This window comes from Talpa occidentalis, unplaced genomic scaffold (genome assembly GCF_014898055.3).
Source record: "Talpa occidentalis isolate TD23 unplaced genomic scaffold, MPIMG_talOcc4v2.1 talOcc4.17, whole genome shotgun sequence".
Lineage (NCBI taxonomy): Eukaryota > Metazoa > Chordata > Mammalia > Eulipotyphla > Talpidae > Talpa > Talpa occidentalis.
Genome location: NW_023601754.1, coordinates 12,249,935 through 12,270,899, shown reverse-complemented (window position 1 = coordinate 12,270,899; position 20,965 = coordinate 12,249,935). Strand labels below are relative to the sequence as shown.

Below are 20,965 nucleotides of genomic sequence, written 5' to 3'. Positions count from 1 at the left end.
CAGCAACTGCCACACCACAGTGAAGGTTTAAGCAAGATGGAGAAGTTTCTGTGAGACAGAATGTCAGTTTAAACCCACTGTGGTCATGCTGCTTCCGGCCCTACTTGCAGTTCTGATGGGGGGGCGGATAACAATCACACGTGTACATGCATACACTGCAGTGGCCCTGCCACCAGCACTGTGTTGTGCAGCGAGTGTGAAGGGATCTGCCACCACGGCAGCCTTGCAAGCACTGGAGGCAGGGAAAAGGTCAGCCTCTGCCTCTATGCTAAAGCAAATTCTGTAGAGCTAGAACAGCCTCCAGTTTCTCCTTCCACCTACCAATCAAGAACAGACTTGGCCTTGACCCACACCTCCTGCTTACTCCCCACCTGAAGCAGTCAGGGCGGTGGATGGGCAGCACTGGATGACTGGACTTCCTAACCCCAGGACCCAAGAGTCGTTTCCTAGACAACAGGGACTTCAGAATGCTTCAGCAATCTGACAGATAAATTTTCTTTTAAAACACCTTTTTATCATGGAAATTTTCAGACAAAGAAAAAAATAGATTATAATGATCTCCCAGGTACTCATCAACCAGCTTCAACCCTGATCAACTCAGGGTAAATTCTGTCTCATTTTTCCCTGGCTGTCTACTTGCTGGCTTCCCGGGACAATCTGGGTTTCAGCTTGTTGACTTGCTATAATTCAGTCTCAGGCTAGAGGCTGACAAAAAAAAAATCACATGGTCACCCGATCTCTACCTCCATTCACTCCCCACTGCACCTGAATTATTTAAGCAAGTTCCAGACATAAGTCCATCCATAAATATTTCACCACGTGATAACCAAAAATTGTAATACAGTTCAGCATCCTTGAGATACCACCTCGTAAAGCACTGCACTTTCCCTCTCGACATTCATGCTGGGTGTTTCATGTTTCATAAACAAGGAGCTAAGAAGGGGCAGGTGGAGTGGCCCCAGAGCAGATTCTGGACTAGGTGCTTGCGCAGGGGTCCTCTACACTTGTGACCCCAACGCACGGATGAGGTGGCATGCATGTGGAGAAATCAAAGGTGGCTTATGTCAGCCCGATTCCACAGATTCCACAGCATGGCCGCCTCCTTCTGCACCTGACTGCCTCCACACAGAGGGTCTGGGAACAGCTGTGGACCACAGCGCATCAGGACAGCCCTCGGCAGCCATGACCCATTGCATATGAAAACACAGTAGGAGCGGTGTGAGCCTGAACCAGTCTAAGTTAAGAAACTAAAACTTCAGACTCACAAGAGAATAAAACCCAACCTTTATCTCTGTTGGTATCATGGCATCACTGTAAGATTCCAGAGCAGGACTAAGTAAGTCTGACAACGAGCCTTCTAGCACTTAGGAGGAAATAAGGAAAGAAATGGGACACAATGATCTTTTTTGAGTCCTCAGAAGAAATGATCCTACAGAATTCACTGGTCTATGATCCAGCACTCTTGGGAGCCCCTGGGGAAATCCTCACTCAGGTCAATGGGAAGCCAGCGCAGGTTTGAGGTGGGCAGCAGCGAGCAGCAGCAGCTAATCCCTGCAGGAATGGACACCACAGCAGGTCCAGGATGAAGGCGTACACGTAGGCACCAGCCAGGGAGTGAACACAGAGCCTAAATCAGATCTGAAAACAGTGTCAAATAAAAAGAAAAACAGAAGGATCTATATAGCACCAAGCCACTGACTTAAGAACATGTGCACACAATTAACTAAAATTCAAATCCAAAAACAAAACAAAAACCATATATGCACACAAAACAAAATTCATAACACACTAATAAGAGCGCACACTCCAAGCACATTCAGATGTTTGACTATGGAGGGGAGCAGGATGAGAAGAGGCAGCAAAGAGAATAAATCAATGTATGAACGAGTAAAACCAAGGACAGCTTTGTGCAGACCAATGAGTGTGCCACGAACTGAGTAACAGTGTTAATGCAATGTTAGACCAAGGAGGTTTAAAAAGGAAAAAAGGAAAGGGAAAAAAGTTCACTACTAATAAAAGCCAGCAAATAATCATTTGCTTGCAAAAAAAAAGCAGGGTCTCAACTTTTTTTACATGTTTTCTTTCACCCAACTAGATAACTGGGTTGGACGGGGGGGGGGGGGAGGCGGAGAGAAGCAGGGAACTGAACAAGGATGCTTCACATTTATAAAGACACAGAAATGTGATCTTGCTGTTTGCACACAGGAAGGGTAAGCTGAATGGCAGCATCTGGGCTTCAAACCGGATCAACACAATCCCTGCATCTCAGCAGTAAAGGTGGAGGGGCTCACAGAGTCCCATCCACTGCAGCGCTCCCTCAGACCCCACAGTGTATTAATGATCAATTTTGTGCATACATCATTGTCTCTAGTGGGTGGACCCAGAAGGCTGAATCTATTTTCTCCAATTTACTGATGGTTACTCAGTGCCAAGAAACTGATCCACATACAAGGCAGAAAGAGCTTCTTCACGAAGTTAACACACAGGCACACAAGACAAGTGCGCCACCTCATAATCACCTTATGGTAAGGAAAGGACAGGACAGGGTGCCAAATGGAACTGAGAGTAGAATCTTCACTAAGTTTTGGGGCCAGGGGGCTGAGGTAGCAGTGATATCAGGAAAGACTTCCTGTGAGGGAAGACCAAGTAGACACTAAAGAGTGAGCCAAGACAGACAGGCAGACCTGAGTGGAGGAACAGAAGGGAAGAAAGCAGAGCAGAGGGTTCCAAGTAGTGGGGACAGCACGTGCAAAGGCCTTGGGGTGATGGAGAGATTGTCCATTCGAAGAACTGAAAGAGTATCTATCAGTGTGACTGGATCACAAAGGTGGACATCTATCACCAGCTGAATGGTGCATCAGACCCCACTCTCTAAAAATAGCCCCAGCACTATTTCCAGTTATGCAAGCACTTCCAGAACCATGTGGCTCTCCATCAACCACTAGGGTCTGTTTTACCTCCCCCTTGAACCTGGGTGGGCTTGTCAGGCCAACTGAGTACAGCTGAAATGTTACAACTTGTGAGGCTGTCACACGAAAGCCACAGCTGCTGCCTTGCTCTCTCTGAGGACCCCCGGCCTGGGAAACTAGCCACCATGTTTCGAGAAAGCCCAGACCACATGGCAGCGGTCTGGCTGGCAGCCCTGGCTGAGGTCTCAGAGTCAATGAGCCATCAAGAGACACAGCACCCAGCCATCCCCAGCTGAGACCCCAGAAATCATAAAGCAGAGACAATTCATTCCTGCCATGTCCCATGCAATCCAGATGCATAATAAAGAGTTGTTTTATGCCTCGGTTCTGGGGAATTTTGTTTTGCAGCCCTAGAATGAGAACAAATTGGGTATATAAACTACAGTGTATCATATAATGGAAAACTATTACAGTAAAGGGGAGGGAAGGTCTACAATATGGACACCTCTCAAAGACATACTAATGAGTGAAGGAAGCACACCTAACAGCAGATACTACTTGGTTCTATCCATTTAAAGTACAAAATAAGGAAGACAAGTGCTGTCACAATTCAAAACAGTGGTTACCTGTTATGCAGAGGTATTCCATTTGTGAAAATTCATTCAGATATACACATACAATGCAATATAAACACTTTCCTGCATGTACATTAGATGTTTTAAAATATTGACAGGTACAGTGGCAAAAAAAACTGTGGAAGCTAAGTAGGGGTCAGAACTGAAAAAGCCTTACAAGACACATTTAGAATTTGGATGCATCATTCCAGAAATAATGCCAAACTAACCAACAGTTCTGACATGATTGGAAAGGTCTGGAAACATTCAGAACAGCCAGGATACCTGGCTACCCTGATGAACAGTGAGGTTCCTTATGCTACAGGGGCCTCTGCATTAGCTGTCAATGGGTCATCAGGTAAACTCAGAATCCAGTAGAGACATCTGGTTGACACAGCTCTGAACAATTATCTTTATCTTGATTATTTCAGCCTTTAGTGTCCCCTGATTTTGGGCCCAACTTGGGCAGAAAAGTACATGGATTTAAAAAAGCACTTGGGTTAATTATTATCTTATTATCTCAGAAGTCAGAAGAATAAGTGTAGAAGTAGTCAACAATGATCCTCAACCTCATAGCATCAGAAACTGGGTGAATAGTGCTTTTTTTTTTTTTTTGTGGGATCCTCGCAGGTGGCCTGGGATCGAACTGGCGCTGCAGAGGCTGCAAGCAGCCTCGCAATCCAGCACTCAACTGCTGTGCCACCATGGGAGGCCCTGAATAGTGCTTTTTGATGACATATGAATCCTAGAAAGAGGGGTTACGGAAGGGGGCAAGGAGGAAGATGATGGTTCAGTTCTGGACATAACAAGCTGGAGGAATCTGAGACAAACAAGTGTAGGTATCTGGTAGAAGGAGCTGAAATCCAGAGAAAAGATCTGGAATGAAGACATGGATTAGGCTAGAAGCCCCCACCCCCAACCCCCTTTAAGCCTTGGGAAGAGGTAAGTCCACAGCAGAAGGACCCAAGTCTGAGTCCTGAGGGAAAACATTTAGGGACCACATTTAAACACATGACCAATATGGATACTAGAAGGAAAAGGCAGTTGCTAAGAATAATATTTACAGTACACATCCCTTGGATCCTGAGCAAAAAAACAAAGAAACAAAGAAGTTCCTAAACTTTAGATATCTAGCTGCAAAGCAACTCTTTCTTGCCTTTCAGTTCCTCCTTTTTTACAGAAAGGCAATGGTCTTACTAAAAGGCAACCTCTTGACTTTGTCTAAATTCAGATCTTTAAAATGATGAACCAATTACACTGTCCACCCCTCTGCCTCGCGGGCAGCAGGAAAGTACCGCTTTTCTCACTTTTTTGGCTCCATCAATTCTCCTCGGGTATCAGATTGATTCCACCCATTTGTTCAATGGAACAAGGGAGGGATCGACCCTCACACTCGGTGAAGCAGTTTTCAGGTCCATTTTACAGGCCAGTAAGAAGGATCCGACAAGACACAGAGAGAAAGGGAACATGTGTGCTCCAGCCCCTGCTGCCAGGGCTAAACCCTAAGCTTGGATTAGGGAGATTACATTTCATGCTCTGGAGGGAGCACGCTGGGGACACCGCGCAGGGGTGGCCAGGCTTGCTGTGCGATGCGACTCCAGATGTGGCCTTGACCTCGCTCACTGCAGCAGCTGGGGCTGGAGGCCCTCACCCACCTGGGTGCTCTTCCCTCAGTGGCCATACTCCAAAACTGGCTCATCCATTGGACTGTCAACTTTTTGAACTGACGAACCTTTGAGTTTGGCTTTAATAGGCAAAACCAATCAACTGGACAACCCATGAAAAAGGAACAGCGGGTATGGATTAGAACCCCACTGTGCCCTCTGAGAAAGGGATCCATCACAGCTGCCCCACTGTCTGCCCTCCACACAGACAGGACTCGCAGTGGCAAGGCACCTTCTTCCCACTGCTGGTGGTGGGATAAGTCTTAGGAATTCTCCTCCCGCCACACCCCTCACGTAAGCAACAAAATGTTCACCATCTAACGGCCCTCCTCCCCTAACTCGAGGCTGCCAAAGGCACTGCACTGCTGGGGACGCTGGACCCTGGTTCTAAGGTCTGAGACCCATTTTATGTGACACTCCCCTATCCCATTATGGATAAGAGTTTTATTTTAAAATGTATTTCTGGACTAAAATGTTTGCATACTGAGACCATGCCATTGACACTATTTTGAAATCTTTGTTGTTGTTTTTTTAAAGATTTATTTATTTATTTGTTTGTTTATTTATTTATTTATGCATAGAAGAGCGGGGTTATAGGCCAGAGGTGTGGGGGGGTGAGAAGGTTCACCAGAGACAGATTGGGGAGCAGAACAAGCTATCAGCAGCCACTATGACATGAGTTCAATCCCTGGTCAGGGAGCTAACCCACACGGTACAGTGAACCTCTCCTGTCTTGCCAGCTGCTCCCCTCAGCAGTGTATTTCAGTGGATCTGCCTGTTCGCTCCCACTCTGTCTCTGGTGAGTCTTCTCACCCCCCATGCCCCTGGCCTGCACACTAGTTTTTGTATGCATAAATAAATGAAATAAATCTGAGGGGGGGAAAAGAACAGGTGGAATTACTGAAATACACTGCTAAAAGGAGCAGCAGCCAAGTCCTGAGAAGTCTGCTGCACCTTGTGTGGGTTAGCTCCCGCCAGGGATCAAACTCAGGATGACGCGGTGATAACACTGAGACTTGACCCCTATGCTACCAGGGAGGCCCTGTTTTTGTTTCTTTTTTTTTTTTTTTTCACTTTAAAATATATCGTCTTTCCATGTAAATCATATCTTATCTCTCTTTTTAAACAATGGTTACAGAGTATCCTATTGTACAAGGTAAAATTCATTTAGCTAGTTTCCCAGAAAGACATTTCAGGTGGTTTCCAACTTTTTCAGCATTTAGAAACACTGTATCTTTACACCACTTGAGACTCTTGGGCACTTGTTCAGTTTCATCCTTTGGGTAAATTTCACAAAAGTAAAAATGTTTAATTAAGACAGAGGTACTTTACACCAGCTACTACTACAAAAGGGTACAAGGGGAAATTGAAAACACAACATCCCTACCATTCCATTCCCCACAGGCAGATGGATGTGGATAACAATATCTTTTCTGTCTTAGGGTAGAAATAAACATCTTACTATCTCCTCCTTTCCTGAATTACAGGATATCATCTTTCTCTGTTTACACCCTCATTAAAAGGGGGCACATCCTCCAGTAGCTTCCTGAGAATGGGTAGTTTTTTAAGATATTTTGAATGACTTGATTCTGGGACTGGGAGGGGGTAAAGGGGGGAGGGAGAACAGGTGAACCAGTGGCTTCACTGTAGGATATCAGGGTACTTATCCTGCCCCCCCAACTTTGCTTTTATCCTGTGGTTTTAAGGGCTGATTTAACCATACTCCACAGTTCATGGCACATAGCTCTATCCCCAAAGGTCATTCCACTTTCCTCCCTGCAGACCTCCCCAGGAAAGTAACCATGTAAATGTGATTTACGTCATCCACATTATAAAAATGTGGATTGTTGTTTTGGGTATGGCATATTTCCACTTTTTTGCTCTTTACGGGTGTGTTCCCATCCACAAACAAGTAAGCTGATTACTCTAATTTTGGAAAAACACCTTCTCTTGACTCCACTTCCTTTGACAGTTAGTCTCCCGACTTCTGTGCATTGCTTTGCATCAAGACTACTGCAAAAAGGTTATCTTGTACTCTGTAATGCCTCTCTTCCCTTTCAGCCCAAAGCACACCAATCACACTTTCACCTTCACCACTTCTTCCCAACTGTCTCCCAGGGCACCACGGAAGCCTTGGGCAACTTTCAGTCCCCATCTGCCTGGCATCTCCAGGGGCCCAGATCAGGACATGGCTCTCAGCTTCGACTCCCCTTCTTCACTTGATTTCTGTACTGCACTCTCCAGCTCTCCTCTTTAGTATGAGCTGCTCCTCCAGTCTCCTTTTGTTTCATCCTTTTCCTCCCATCCTCTTAATAATGGTCTATGCCTCAAGGCTCTGTCCTGACTCTACTATTCTCCTTCTGCATCCTCTCCCTTCTGAGTCTTGAGGCTTTAAACACTGTTTTTTGTTTTCTTTGTGCTTTAAAAAGTCCCTCCTTGCTATTATGACACAAACACATTCTACATTTTCCCCACTGGTTTACAGTCCCTTAGCTGCAAACCTTAGGACCAGAGGCATTTTGGAATTCCTTTTGCTCTAGACTTAACAAAGGTGGGGCATGTAATTCCCCTCTAACGCCTAGGACAGTATCACATAATCATATCCATTAACATTTTTAAAGCGACCCCCCCCAAAGAAATTATTTGCAGGGAAGGCTCATCAATGGATATTAGACTTTATCACTAGAACACTAAAATCACTCATTTGCTGGAGAGCAGGATATTTGCAAGTGACCAAAGAATTGCTCTTAAGTTACCTAGTAATCGTAAGGGGGGAAACGTACCTTTACAGGAGAAAGATTTGGGAGTTACCATCTTATCCAAATGATCAAACTTGAGAGAACAGATGGTAGAAAAACCTGAGGTTCATTATATGTCTCTTCATGCGATACAATATGAGATATGTAGAACTAATACTGGTATTCTAGCCAAAAATGTTGAAAACTAAACCTAATCAAGCCTGTGGACCTAACTTCCAGTTTATAAAGTCATACAGGGATAGGGAGGTAGAGAATCAGGTTAAATGACATCACAAGGAAACAATCCCACAAACACAAATGAGGGAAATTCTCTAAGTCCGTTGGCTCCTGTCTTTACAAGAAGGCCATCTCTCCTCCTCTCCTGCCTCACACACGCACATAATTCTAGATCAAGAGAAGTGAAAGAAACATTAACGAAATGTGGTATGTGAGCCTTGACTAGATCTTAGTTCAAGAAAGACATCCAAAAAATACGTATGTATTTGGTTTCTAAGGCCAAATGTGCTTCAAAATTAGATTCACTGTGAAGCCTGAGTTGAGAGGAAACAAGGTTAGGAATAAGAAAAAGACTCAGCAGTTCTCACAGCCTTCTACAGTGGAGGAAGACCCCTTCCAAAGGAAGTGACGACTGCCTGCCCCACCTCTGCCAGCACTGTGGCACTTTATAGCAAACTGTCTTGCATCATTTCTTGTGTTTGCATTTCTCACATTAGTCCGCTCCTGAAAGCAGATAACATGTCTGATTTATTTTTGTATTTTCCATAGTGACTTATAATAGGTGTTCAATAATTTTCACTAAACATTATTTCTCAATTAACTATATACAAATTATGTTCCAATGCCCAATAAGCATGTGTTAAGTGGGGAAAAACATTTTGGGGATAGATGGGAAGTCTTGATGTGGACTGGGTGGTATCTTGTGGAAGAACTGTTAATTTTTTAAAGTGTGATAATGATATTGTAATTCTATAGGAAAGTGTTCTTTTTCTTAGGAAATACCTGAGGACCTATACATAGCAGAATATACAGCTTAGTATCACAATGTTTTGCTGCTTAAGTGGTTTAGGAAAAAAAGAAAAAGAAAAAATACGTATATTCACATACATGTATAGAAAGCAAAAACAACAAAATGTTAATTCCTGTTGAGGTCAGGTATTGGATACATGAGTGGCCTCTGGAATGCCATTTTAATTTTCTGCATGTTTCAAAAATTTAAAAATAATAGCTTAAAAAAAGCAGTGAAATGTAAGATATTCACATTAAGATAAATAAATGATTATAAATAGCCTCAACTCAAGTTTTGCTGCCATGTGGGTAATGAAGACATTTTTGCTTTCAGAGCTTTCTGGACTTCATGTTTGTGGGTGAGAGGTAGTGAATCTCTATTAATCTGGTGGTGTTATTACTTCTCATTTCTGTTTTTAATTCTTCTGGAGTCTACTGTATGTAATACTACATGGAGATCCACTTTATGTTTTTTCCTCTAGTAAGCAAATTCTCCCAACACTACCCACTAAGCAATTCATCCTTCCTCGTTGATTCACTGTGCCCTTTTATAACATAGTAAGTTCAGGGGCCTATCTCTGAAGTCTTTATTTGATTCCATTTGTCTCTTGTCGCTCTCATAAAAACACAATGGCTTGGTGGCGTATAATCTGATGCAAAAAAAAAAAAAATTCTCCTTTTCTGTTCTTTCTAAATGTTGACTTACTTCAAATGAATTTAAGAATAAAAATTCTAGGGGCCTCCCTGGTGGCACAAGGGATTAAGACACAGCACTATGAAGCTACCCACAGTCACTGCAGCACAAGTTCGATCCCCAGCCAGGGAGTTACGCACAAGGTGGGACAGACCTCTCCTGGCTCACCTGCTGCTCCCCTCAGCAGTGTGTTTCAGTCAGTCTGCCTGTTCTGCTCCCCATTCTGTCTCTGGTGAATCCTCTCACCCCCCACACCTCTGGCCTGTACCCCAGTTCTTGTATGCATAAATAAATTTTTAAAAATAATAAAAATTAAAAAAAAAACAATTCTGAATTCTGAATGGGATTGTACTTGTGACAGACTGTATTTTCTAAAGCTAGCTGTACCAATAAATGTCTCATCCCACACACATTTCTTACAACATGATGTTAAGATTTCTTTATAGAGAACAGGGGTCTGTGTTCACTGGACTGACCTACTCACCTGCTCAACCAACCATGTGGCCAAGGAGACACCACATGACCTTCAAAGGTGGGCAGGAAAAGTGATTTGGTTTCCACCTGGTTCTCTCTTGGGACAAAGCCCATGGGAGCCCTGAGCTGCCACATAAGCGCAGCTACCGTAAAGGCATAATACTGGGGAGAGGAGGTGGGACGCGGGACACTTGCATAAAACAGAGATGCTCAAGGAGCTCCAGCTGCCCCAGGCCCCAATTGCTTGAATTCTCTCCCAAACAGGAAGGAGGTATGTGAATGAAAAAGTCTTTGAGATGATTCCATCCATGGCCACCATCTGACTACAACCTCAAGGACTCTGAAAGTGCCGGGGAGAGGTGCTCCCAAATTAATGGCTCACAAAACTGAGAAATAAATTTAGTGCCTCCCCAGTGGCGCAGCAGGTTGAGTGCCGCTCTGTGAAGCTGTCTGCAGCCTCTGCAGTGAGGGTTCGATTCCTGGCTGGCCAGAGGGATAACCCACATGGCGTGGCAGACCTCTCCTGTCTCTCCCCCACTCCCCTCAGCAGTGGATTTCAGTAGATCTGCCTCTTCTGCTCCCCACTCTGTCTCTGGTGAATCCTTTCACCCTCCCGTGCCTCTGGCCTGTACCTCATCTCTTGTATAAAATTTAAAAAAAAAAAAAAAAATTCTTTAAATAAATAAATAAATAACCTTGAGATAAAGATTACCATGTCTAAGCTATTAAGTTTTGGGGTAATGCCACAGTCAGTTACTGGAATAGCACTGAATTTATAAATCAATGTAAAAGGGAAAATATCATCCGTATAATATTAAATCTCATGCAAAAATATGAACTCTATTTATTTGGATCTCATATAGGAAGGTATATTTGTATATTTGTGTCTATATATGTGTTCTAGTTGATTATTGCTGGCAAAGGGAAATACAGTTGGAGATTGTTTGTATCTGATTGTATTATGTGAAATTAGGTTTCAGCTTTTCTCTTCCAATTCTTTTTTTTTTTTTAAAGATTTATTTATTTTTAAACAAGAAGCGGGGTACAGGCCAGATGCACAGGAGGGTGAGAGGATTCACCAGAGACAGAGCGGGGAACAGAACAGGCAGACTAAAGAAATACACTGCTGAGGGGAGCAGCGGGGGAGACAGGAGAGGTCTGCTTCACCATGTGGGATTATCACCGGCCGGCCAGGATTGAACCTGCACTGCAGAGGCTGTGGACAGCTTCACAGTGCGGTGCTCAACTGCCTACACCACCAGGGAGGCCCTTCCCTTCCAATTCTTGCAATTATTTTTTCCTTTCCTTAACCTGTTGGTCAAGACCACCACTACTAAGTTAAACAAAGTTTCTTCCACTGATGAAGTTTGTTATAGATTTTTGGTACATAACTTTTACCAAATTAAGGAAGTTCCTTTTATCATTATTTTATTGAGAATTGAAAATGAAATGGTACTGAAGTTATCAAACTCGTTTTCCTGATTGCAATAACTGAGGTTGTGTTTTTCCCTCCATTGGTCTGATATGATAGGTTTTCTGATGTTGAACTCTCCCTGTATATTTCAGAAATAAACCACTCATTTGAGATGTATATGTTCTCAAATATACTGTTGGACTGACTAGTTGATATCTGATTTGGAATTTTGGTAACAAAGGTGCCAGGCAGCTTTTTTATCTGCGAATCAAACATTAGTATCCACTGGTCAGTTTCTTTTATCCATAGGTCAGTTTCTTTAATTAAAAAAATAAATGAAAATTTTCCAAACTGTCATCTCTATCCCCACAATTCTAGAATGGAACAGACAAGGACTTCTGACTGACCCTCGTGCCTTTGTTTTGGCTCTCCTTTCTCGGTGCTCAACCAAGTCCATGCACACCCACTCAGTTTCTCCAGAGACGACACCTTCCAGCTGCTGCAGGGTTGGAAAGGAGGGTCACCTGAGGGCGGAGAGGCAAGCAGCTCCTTTGAAACTCTATTTTCAAGGTTAACAGATCTGGCTAATAATTTTTTTACTATCCATATGATGGGTTATTAGCCAAAATGAAAAGGTCAACTTCAGTATACTAAATTGTCCACAAATTGAATTGGGAAAAAAAAAACAACAGCAACAAATAAAGCAGTGCACGGTTAGCACTCTGGACTCTGAAATATATATATATATATAAAGCAGGTTGCAAAAAATTTGTGACGTGTGACACCCTTAGAAAACAAAGAAACCCACACATGCGTGCACAAAGCATAAGCACGGACACACCCTGGCCCCACAGAGGCACGCGGCTCCTTAACCCTCAGTCAGGGACACTGGGCCTGCAGGAGAGACGAAACCTTTTAAACACTCTGTACTGTTTGATTCGTGATCATGAACTCAAATTCCTTTCATAATTACAAGAACCAGAAAAGACTCTTATTGTTAAGTCCTCCCACCCGATAACCCTCACCCCAATGATCGCAGGATCTCAGTGCAAAGTCTGCTACTTACTAAGAAGGTGGAACGAACAGTCTGGTGCAGAGGAGTAACTGGCTGGAAAATCCCTGGGGAAGCCTGCTCCACACAGTCCTCTGAGGCAGCCCCACCCAAGGCAGCTGCACACCCCAACCAGTACTGCCCGGCTCGGGGTGGACAGAGCACCACACTGCTGGGGTAGTGGGATGAGCAGCAAAGAGCCTTTTCGGAACAATTTTGCTTTCCTGTCTCCATGTGCCCGTCTGGTTGCCACACTTAGCACATATACTACTTAATTACCAAAGCAACAGGGTCGGCGTGGTTCTGAACTCCACGAAAGGGCACTCCCTTTCTCTTTACTTGAAGGCACAAGAGGTACTGAGCTAAGAGCCTCAGGAACATGGCTCAGCTCTCATATAAGATAAGGAGGGAAATGCTTGAGCCCTCACGAACAGCAGCTTCATCAGGCCCAGGGAACTGAACACTGCAGTCCCACATAAGCGGGTCTGAAGTCAGCGCTCTGGGTAGGGGTGCTCCACGTGGCCCGTGGCGGGGCCCTCTGAGCGGCACAGGTCAGGGACTTGGGCTTCGGAGGGAGGACACACAGCGAGCCAAGGGCAGGGCTGGGTAGTCCGTCCTCCGAAAAGCCGCTTGGGCTCTTACCATGCAATACAGACCAGGTGCCAAGCACTGCGAGAATATTCACAGCAGCCAAAAAAGTCTCCATTCTCCTGCCACAGCAGCGATGAGTCTAGGGCCCAGTTAGCTTTCCCGCCTCCCTGCTGGGGAAGGGGAGGGGGAGTAGAAAGCAAGAAATGAGAACAGCAGCCTGCATTTTCAGAACCAGGCTGGCTCTGGGTTCTTTGTTTAATCTCTTAAACTTCTCTGCTGGGTGCCACTGCCGTTCTTACCTTCCTGAGGAGGAAATGAAGGCAAGGGAAGACAGCCATGTGGGACTGAAGCCCCTGTCCCAACCCAGGCGGTCTGACCACAGGACAACATGAAGAACCTGATTCTGGGGGGGAGGGAGGAGGAATAAAACCACTGGCAGTTCCTCCTTTTCAATCAAGGGCAGAACAACTGAATCCACATTAAAAAGATCAGCTAATGAAGACTCAAGGTGGAGAGAAGTTTTTAGAAATAACATTCCTATGTATGCCTCTGGGTGATCTAGAAACACAGAGGAAGAACTTTTAAGAATAGATGCTGAATTTTTACATGAATCCTACACTGGGAGGCCAACACCACTCCTCCTGCAGCCCCTGGCACAAGGGAGGAGGACACAGGGCGGTCACAGTCACGCAAAAGAGGGCCATTTGTTCCCACCTTTATTACTGACTGCAGCAACTGCTTTGTGCTGGAGTCTCCTTCCTTCTCAAGGTGACGGGAATGGATCCTTCCCCAGCCAGCCGAGCAGAGGGCCACGGATGCTGTGATCACAGCCTTTACCCTCTGACACCTGCAGAACTTCAGAGCTCACAAAGTGACTCTACCAACTTTGCCATCCTCTCAAAACCACCAGCAACATCATCTTTATTCACTTTCAAGCACAGATCAAGGTTTTCAGGCTAAAATTTACAAAATGCCACAGGGTAATTTTTCAAAGCTACATAACACACACCTGTTCGGTGCAAATGCTGAGCCCAGTAAGAGGGGGATATAGGCAAAAGCAAAACCAGGTGGAGTCTGGCTGTCTACACCCACCTCCCACCCTCTGGAATCTACCCATGGGCTCCAAGGAGGCTTCCTCAACTTCCCGGAGGCACCCTGCAGATTAGGGTCAGAAGACAGCCTTTGCTGAGTGTGGCTGCCAGCCTGGCATGGTGTGGAGTTACAGCCAGGCACCACAGGAGAGGTGAAAATCTGTGCATTCCCATTAAGGGTCTTTCTCTAGCCACTCTGTGAGTCTAGACAATTCTTATCATTGCTGAGTGTCTTTTTTTATTTATTTATTTTTTTATTAATGCATACAAGAACTGGGGTGTAGACCAGAGGTGCAGGGGATGAGAGGATTCACCAGAGACAGAGTGGGGAACAGAACAGGCAGATCTACTGAAATACACTGCTGAGGGGAGCAGTGGGTGAGACAGGAGAGGTCTGCTGTGCCATGTGGGTAGCTCCCTGGCCAGGGATCAAACTTAGGCTTAATCAGGCTGAACTCAGGTCACAGTGGCTGGCGATAGCTTGATAGTGTTGAGACTTAACCCCTGCGCCACCAGGGAGGCCCCTGAGTCTTTATTTTTTCACCTGTAAAGTGAGGAGACTGGTTTGTACCTCAAAGATGCCTTCTAAGACTAAGACTTTAAAGATTTAAAGTTAGGGTTATCATGGTATTGCTCCCCTACCAAGCATCCCCTTGAATTCAGAGAGAACCCTGGGGTTTTCCACTTCTGAAAAAAGGTTCCTTGGTAAGAACCTTTGGTTCTTTGGTAAGAACCTTGGAAAGGAGTTGGAAGGCCTCACACCTGGTAAACAGGTGAAGACATGGTCATAACTGATACCCCATTTAAAAAAAAAAGGCCTCTGGAAAAGGCAAGGAGTTGCGTGCTCCACAAACAGACCGTTACACTTCAGATGATGCTTCCTCATTCCACTCCTCTGAGGTCTCTCCTTGGAAAACTGTAGAGCCAGCCCTCCATAACTTACAGGGACCCAAAGGAGAAAGATTCTCATAAATAGATTAACACCTGAAAAGTACACGGTCACACTTATCTTGCCACAAGTGCCAGAAGGAGAGACTGATTCGGGAGCGAGTGAGCTCCTGCAAGGCCCAGTGCACACCCTCCCCAGGAGTATGGATGCAGCATGACCTCGGGCGGGTGAGGCGGCCAAAGCCAGGAAGAGGGACAGACATCTTCCATATTCGCACTCTCAGCTCTTTTAATCAACTCTTTCTGATAAATCATTTATATCACTCCAGCAATTCTCAACTTCAGCAGAAACTCAAAGCTTTGGTGACAGTCACTAGAGGTAAAAAGGTCTCCAGCTGCCTTCAGGGATGCCTGGGTTATACAGAGGGAGGGAGCAGTACAGTAACCTCCCTACTCCCCAGCCTTAGGAGATAGGTTCCAAGACCCCCAGCAGATGCCTGAAACTTCAGATAGTATCAAATCCTATATAGACACGGTTTTTTAGCATAAAAAAACCTACACATATTTAGCATAAAGCATTATTTGCAAACTTGGCACAAAAATAATGAATAATAGGACAATTTTAATGATATACTGTCATAAAAGTTATATCAATGTACACTCTCTTTCAAAATATCTCACTGAGCATAATATCTGTTACCATGGTTGACTGTGGGTAACTGAAGCGGCAGGACTAGAAATAAGAATAAGGGGGAGGGGGACCACTGCATTTCCCATCTAACTAAGAAATTCATTTTGTGAGGAGACATGGGGTTCCCAGCCTCCCGGGGTTGTCCGAAATGGTGTTCCCAATGGGACAACCACAATGGGATGCCCTTAAACAAATCAGGTTCGAGGCATGTCATCAGAAATGAGATAGAACAGGTCTGTCAAAGCAGGTTCTTTAAACTGTCTTGAGTCCTTTGAAGTTACTAAACAGCCAGCCGTTTGCTTAGATCCTTCCAAGCAACCTAAAGTGATACTTTGTCAAGTCAAAAATAAGATCCAATTTTGAGTTTCTCTCACAGACTGACTGGAGGGAAATATGATACAAACCAGCATTTCCACTGTCAGGCCATAGGGAGTGGGTGCCTCTCACGCTACTACTGAGCTTAGGCCAATTTCCATTAACAGCCCTTGGTCAGGCCAGATGCTGCTAGAAAGCTGATTCCTCAAATTAACACTTTAAACCAAGTTGGTGGTGAGATGATTAATTCTGTTAAGAAACCTGATAGAGTGAAAGTTCTACTGAGGTTCAGGGAATGATTGAGAAGTCCCACACTTGCCAAGTTCTCTTCTCTGGGTTCACTGCTGACTAACCTTGCCAGCAAGAACATCAGGGTTCAATGCAGAGTCTGAACTCATTGTGTCCCCGGAAGGGAAGTCATCACCTGTTGGCCTTGTTGAGATCTTCTGGCCTCATTTTCTCAGCATCCTCCCCATGCAGTTAAGAAACCCCAGGCCTTCACAGGAGAAGAAATGAAGAGATGAGATGACAGCTGTCATTACTCGCCCCGCCCCCTCAAATCAAGGGTGCAACCAAGGTTAGAACCCAGGTTTCTGGTCTCCTAAACTCTCCTTTTGAGAGTACCCAACTCCTGCCAAGGGCAAAGTCTGACTGCCCAAACCTAGAAAAATGCCTATCTCCTTGGTCTTTGCAAATGCAAGTCTAAGTCCTGAGTTTTCTGCAATTGACAGAAGATCCTCATAGCTTGGACTGGACCAATAAGAAAGAGAAAACAGGCCCAAAATGGAGTCATTTGTGCTAAGCCCCATGCCACCAAAACTGGGACTGAAAATACCTAATCTAATTATAGTTATGGCTTCTCCCAGGAATGTAACCTTACACCAACCAATCTGTGATTACCTGGTCAGCAACAGTGAGCTCATCTGCCTAACCAACCCCTATCACTCCCTAAAAGGTACCCTTGCCATATACTCTCTGCTTCTTCCTCATCCCACCCAAATTCTGCCTAGAAAAGCCTTTCATTTTGTAAAGCTTTTCTAAGCTTCTTTTTATCTGCTAGATGGGATGCTTCTGCCCAATTTACAGTTTCTTGAATAAAGTCAGTGAGGTCTTAAATTTTAGTTGTATTTTTTTAAAGATTTATTTATTTTATGCATACAAGAACTGGGGTATAAGCTAGAGATGTGGGGGGTGAGAGAATTCACCAGAGACAGAGTAGGGAGCAGAACAGGCAGGCCTAATGAAATACACTGTGGAGCAGCAGGTGAGACAGAAGAGGTCTACTGCGCCAAGTGGGCTAGCTCCCGGCTGGGGGTCAAACTCATGCCACAGTGGCTAGTGATAGCTTGATAGCGCTGAGGGACTTTAACCCCTGTGCCACCAGGGAGCCCTTTAGTTGTATTTTTTAAAGAATGCTAAATAATCAAACCAGGACGTCTAATATTATAACCCTACTCCAAATCTCTAATCCTCTAGATTTTATAAGTGCAAAGGAATGAAGGGAGATATGGAAGGGGGGGTGGGTGGATGAAGGAACCTAAACAATATGACTTCCAAGTGTCAGATAAAAGAGTCAGCCTGAAGGAGAGGGGAGGGGTCAGATATGAGCTGAAGACATGTAGCCCACTTTTAAATTGATTTATGCAATTCCATAAATTCCAACCAGTACAGGTTGAATAAAAGCCTCAAACTTTTCAAATACTTTTCTGCTCACACCTAGAAATGATGCACTTAAATAAGACCTAAGAGCAAACTTTAAGAGACTGGAGTCTTTTGATGGTAGAAGAACTGGTTCCTCCTAGGTGATCTTAGCCATTTCACCACAAACAAAAATAAAAAGGTTATAGTCCTCTCTGATAAACCTCCACATTATCAGGGCTTGATTATGTTTGATCTTGATTTGCTATGCTGTCCCTTTTAAAAGCCCACCAGTATTTGATGGCAAAGCTGCCAAGGGCAGGGTAAGTGCAAAGTGTCTATGAGTCCTATTACCTCATCTGAAAAGATTCGCATAGCAGGCTCTTCCTATCACAGGCAGGCCTAGGCCATTTTGAGGGCATCTGTCACAGCTCCCAGATGCTCAAGTGACTGGAGCTCAAAGCCAGTATCTCATCATTTATATTTAAATATGAAAAGCTTAGCAGGGTGCAGCCCCTGGAATGGCTGTAGCTTCAAACCAAAACAAGGCAAAACCAAGGTGGCAAAAAACTCTGACTTAAGGTATACAGAAAGCCCAGAGTTTTCTGGATGATGAGACCTGATTTATTTGAAGAAGAGACGAAAGGAGCAGTGGAACAATACTCCTCCATCCAGTCAAAGCTGCACCCAAAGCTCTCTCAGCACCACTGCTACTGCGGTCTAAGCTCTTGCCATGCAACCAAACTCAATCCAAACACTTTTTTCCAGATCAACGTGATGCGATTTGCTGCTTGTTTTCTGCTCAAGTGCTCACGGGAAGGGTTGGGATCCCCACTACCCAGCAGGGTTCCAATTCCCCTGTATTTTTTTTTTTAAAGATTTATTTATTTATACAAGCACTGGGTACAGTCAGAAGCGCAGGAAGGTGAAAGAATTCACCAGAGACAGAGCGAGGAACAGAATAGGCAGACTGGCAAAATACACTGCTGAGGGGTGCAGCAGGTGCAGCAGGAGAGGTCTGCGCACCCTGTGGGACCCCGCTGGCGGCCAGGGATCGAACCGGCACTGCAGAGGCTGTGGGCAGCTGTGCAGCCCAGGGCTCAACCGCTGCGCCACCAGGGGAGGCTCCCAATTCCCCTTTAATCCCTACTTTGCTAACCATTTTTTGATCTTGAAAAGATGCCCCAACCTTTAAGCATGTCTAGTACTTTTGGGGGGGACGACCTTGGCCACTCTTCTTCCCTTTTTTCCTACTTCCTGCCTGAGGTGGGAGTGAGGAACTAGTCCTTGGATGAACTGTGATTGTGTCTTATTCAAAGTACCCCCCTGTGACAAAGTTATTTAAAGTCAAAAAGGAACAAGCTGCATGTTGCTGATGACAGCTGCCCTCCTCCATGAGACAGTCCTAGCCCATCACCAGGTATCTACTGGCTGCAGAGAAAGAAAAGGAAAAGGGCAGGTCAAGTATCAGAGTACGTGTGGGACCATGAGGCAGAAGGGAGATGCTTCTCAGACTCCACATCTGTGAGGGGGTTCACGATGGCACTGGTCTCAACTTCTGTGTAAAGCGGCTGCTGCTGACAACACTGAGGCCAGGGGCGATGCAGTCCTCATTTGTAAAGTTTTCATTTTCAATCCTACATCCTAAGACCTAGACTTTGGAATTAGACTAGAATAGCCAAAAGTGAAAAAGAAAGAATAGAAGGAATCTGGTTTGTCACCTGCTGCCCTGAACCAGCCAACCTCCCTGCTAAGGGAGCCTCTGCAGACTTGGGGTTAAAGGAGCTGGTGTTCATCAAGCCCCCCTCAATCCAGGTATTATTAAATCATTTAAAAAATCTCCAGGTGATGGTCAAACTTGCTGATGCCTGCTGAGCAAATAAGAATACAAAATTCTGCTGCCATCTGTATTTGTATTGGAAAAAATTCTAAATTCCATTCAGATCAGAAATTGCCCTGGCACAAATTAGCACAAACAGCCGTTTGAACTACAGTGGAGCCAGAGGAGCAGGGAGATGGAGGAAGAAGGCGGTGGAGGTGTTCAAGAATGCCCGGAAGCATCTGATTCTGAATGAGGAAAAACCCCAGGAGATGCTGAACCAATCCCAAAGAAAACACAACAGTATAACTCAGTGACGAGAAATGCCATGCTCCTAACAAGAATCCCAAACCTTGAGTTTCAACTACCCACGAACTGAACCGGAAGATGCCACAGGACCAAGTTAAGGCACCAGGAAGAGGAGAGTCTTCTGAGCCTGAGAAGCCAAGTGCCATCCTCGCCACCTTCCTTGAGTGAGCAGCAGTTCTGTGTGGAGATGCTCGCCCACCCTGCAGAGATGAAACGCTTCTCATGCTCATTGGAATGTCATTCCAAGGACCAGAGACATGTCTGCTGGGAAGTTTTTTTTTTTTACCTCTGAACAAGTGGAAGGACATCAACTGATTCACAAAGCAGCAAAGCAGGAGCCACTCTGCCTCACTGTCACCTTGGTTAACTGTAAAAACGAAGGACATCCTTGCCCTGCAACCCCATTTGCCTTATTTTTCTGGCAAAAATATGGCCAGAGCCAGAGAACACTGAGTTTTCTAGATGCTTCTCAGGTGACTTCCACTGTGGGTGGCTGAACTTGTGGTTTTCCACAAGGCAAGTGCCTGAGGGTGTGTTCTCCTCCATAGCCAGAGTGAATGTCCATGTCCTTTACACTTTGTGCAAGCACAAAATGCCCATGCTGATGAGAGGGGAGGTATCCTTTCACCAGGTGCTGGAGGTATCCTTTCACCAGGAAAGGGAAACACCAACATCAGATAGAATTACACGCCCAAATTTCCAACAGTTCTGGTCATGACCAGACCATGGGCCATGGAAGGGGTGGACTCCTCAGCCCAATGCCCTATGTCTGACAACTGTAGACGAATGTGCCACCAGGGTCTCTGGAAGGCGGGCCCTTTGCACAGTCAAGGTCCATAAGCCCTGACTTCTCAAGAGGAAGATTCCAATCCGTCTTTACAGATCCTTAGATTTCAAACTAATTACCAAAGACTTCTAAAATGATTTGGGGCAGGGAAACAGAAATAACTATCAGCTATTTTTTCTAATAGCAAAGATTCCCAATTATATATAAATATAACCTCAGTCAGCAAAGGAATGGATCTAAATTCTGAGCAGT

At 44.9% G+C, this 20,965-nt stretch overlaps 1 protein-coding gene across 5 annotated transcripts in view; it reads right to left on the bottom strand.

Annotated features, from left to right (window-relative positions):
• The window catches only part of ZNRF1 (zinc and ring finger 1), a 91,710-nt gene that overhangs the window by 23,434 nt on the left and 47,311 nt on the right, over positions 1–20,965 (bottom strand). For 4 of the 5 annotated variants that reach the window (XM_054697002.1, XM_054697001.1, XM_054697000.1 and 1 more), the window contains exon 2: positions 11,941–12,057. The exons of the other annotated variant lie outside the window; for it this stretch is intronic. In XM_054697002.1, the coding sequence (XP_054552977.1) occupies positions 11,941–12,057 (117 nt within the window). The remainder of the gene's footprint in view (positions 1–11,940; positions 12,058–20,965) is intronic. 5 annotated transcript variants of the gene reach the window in all.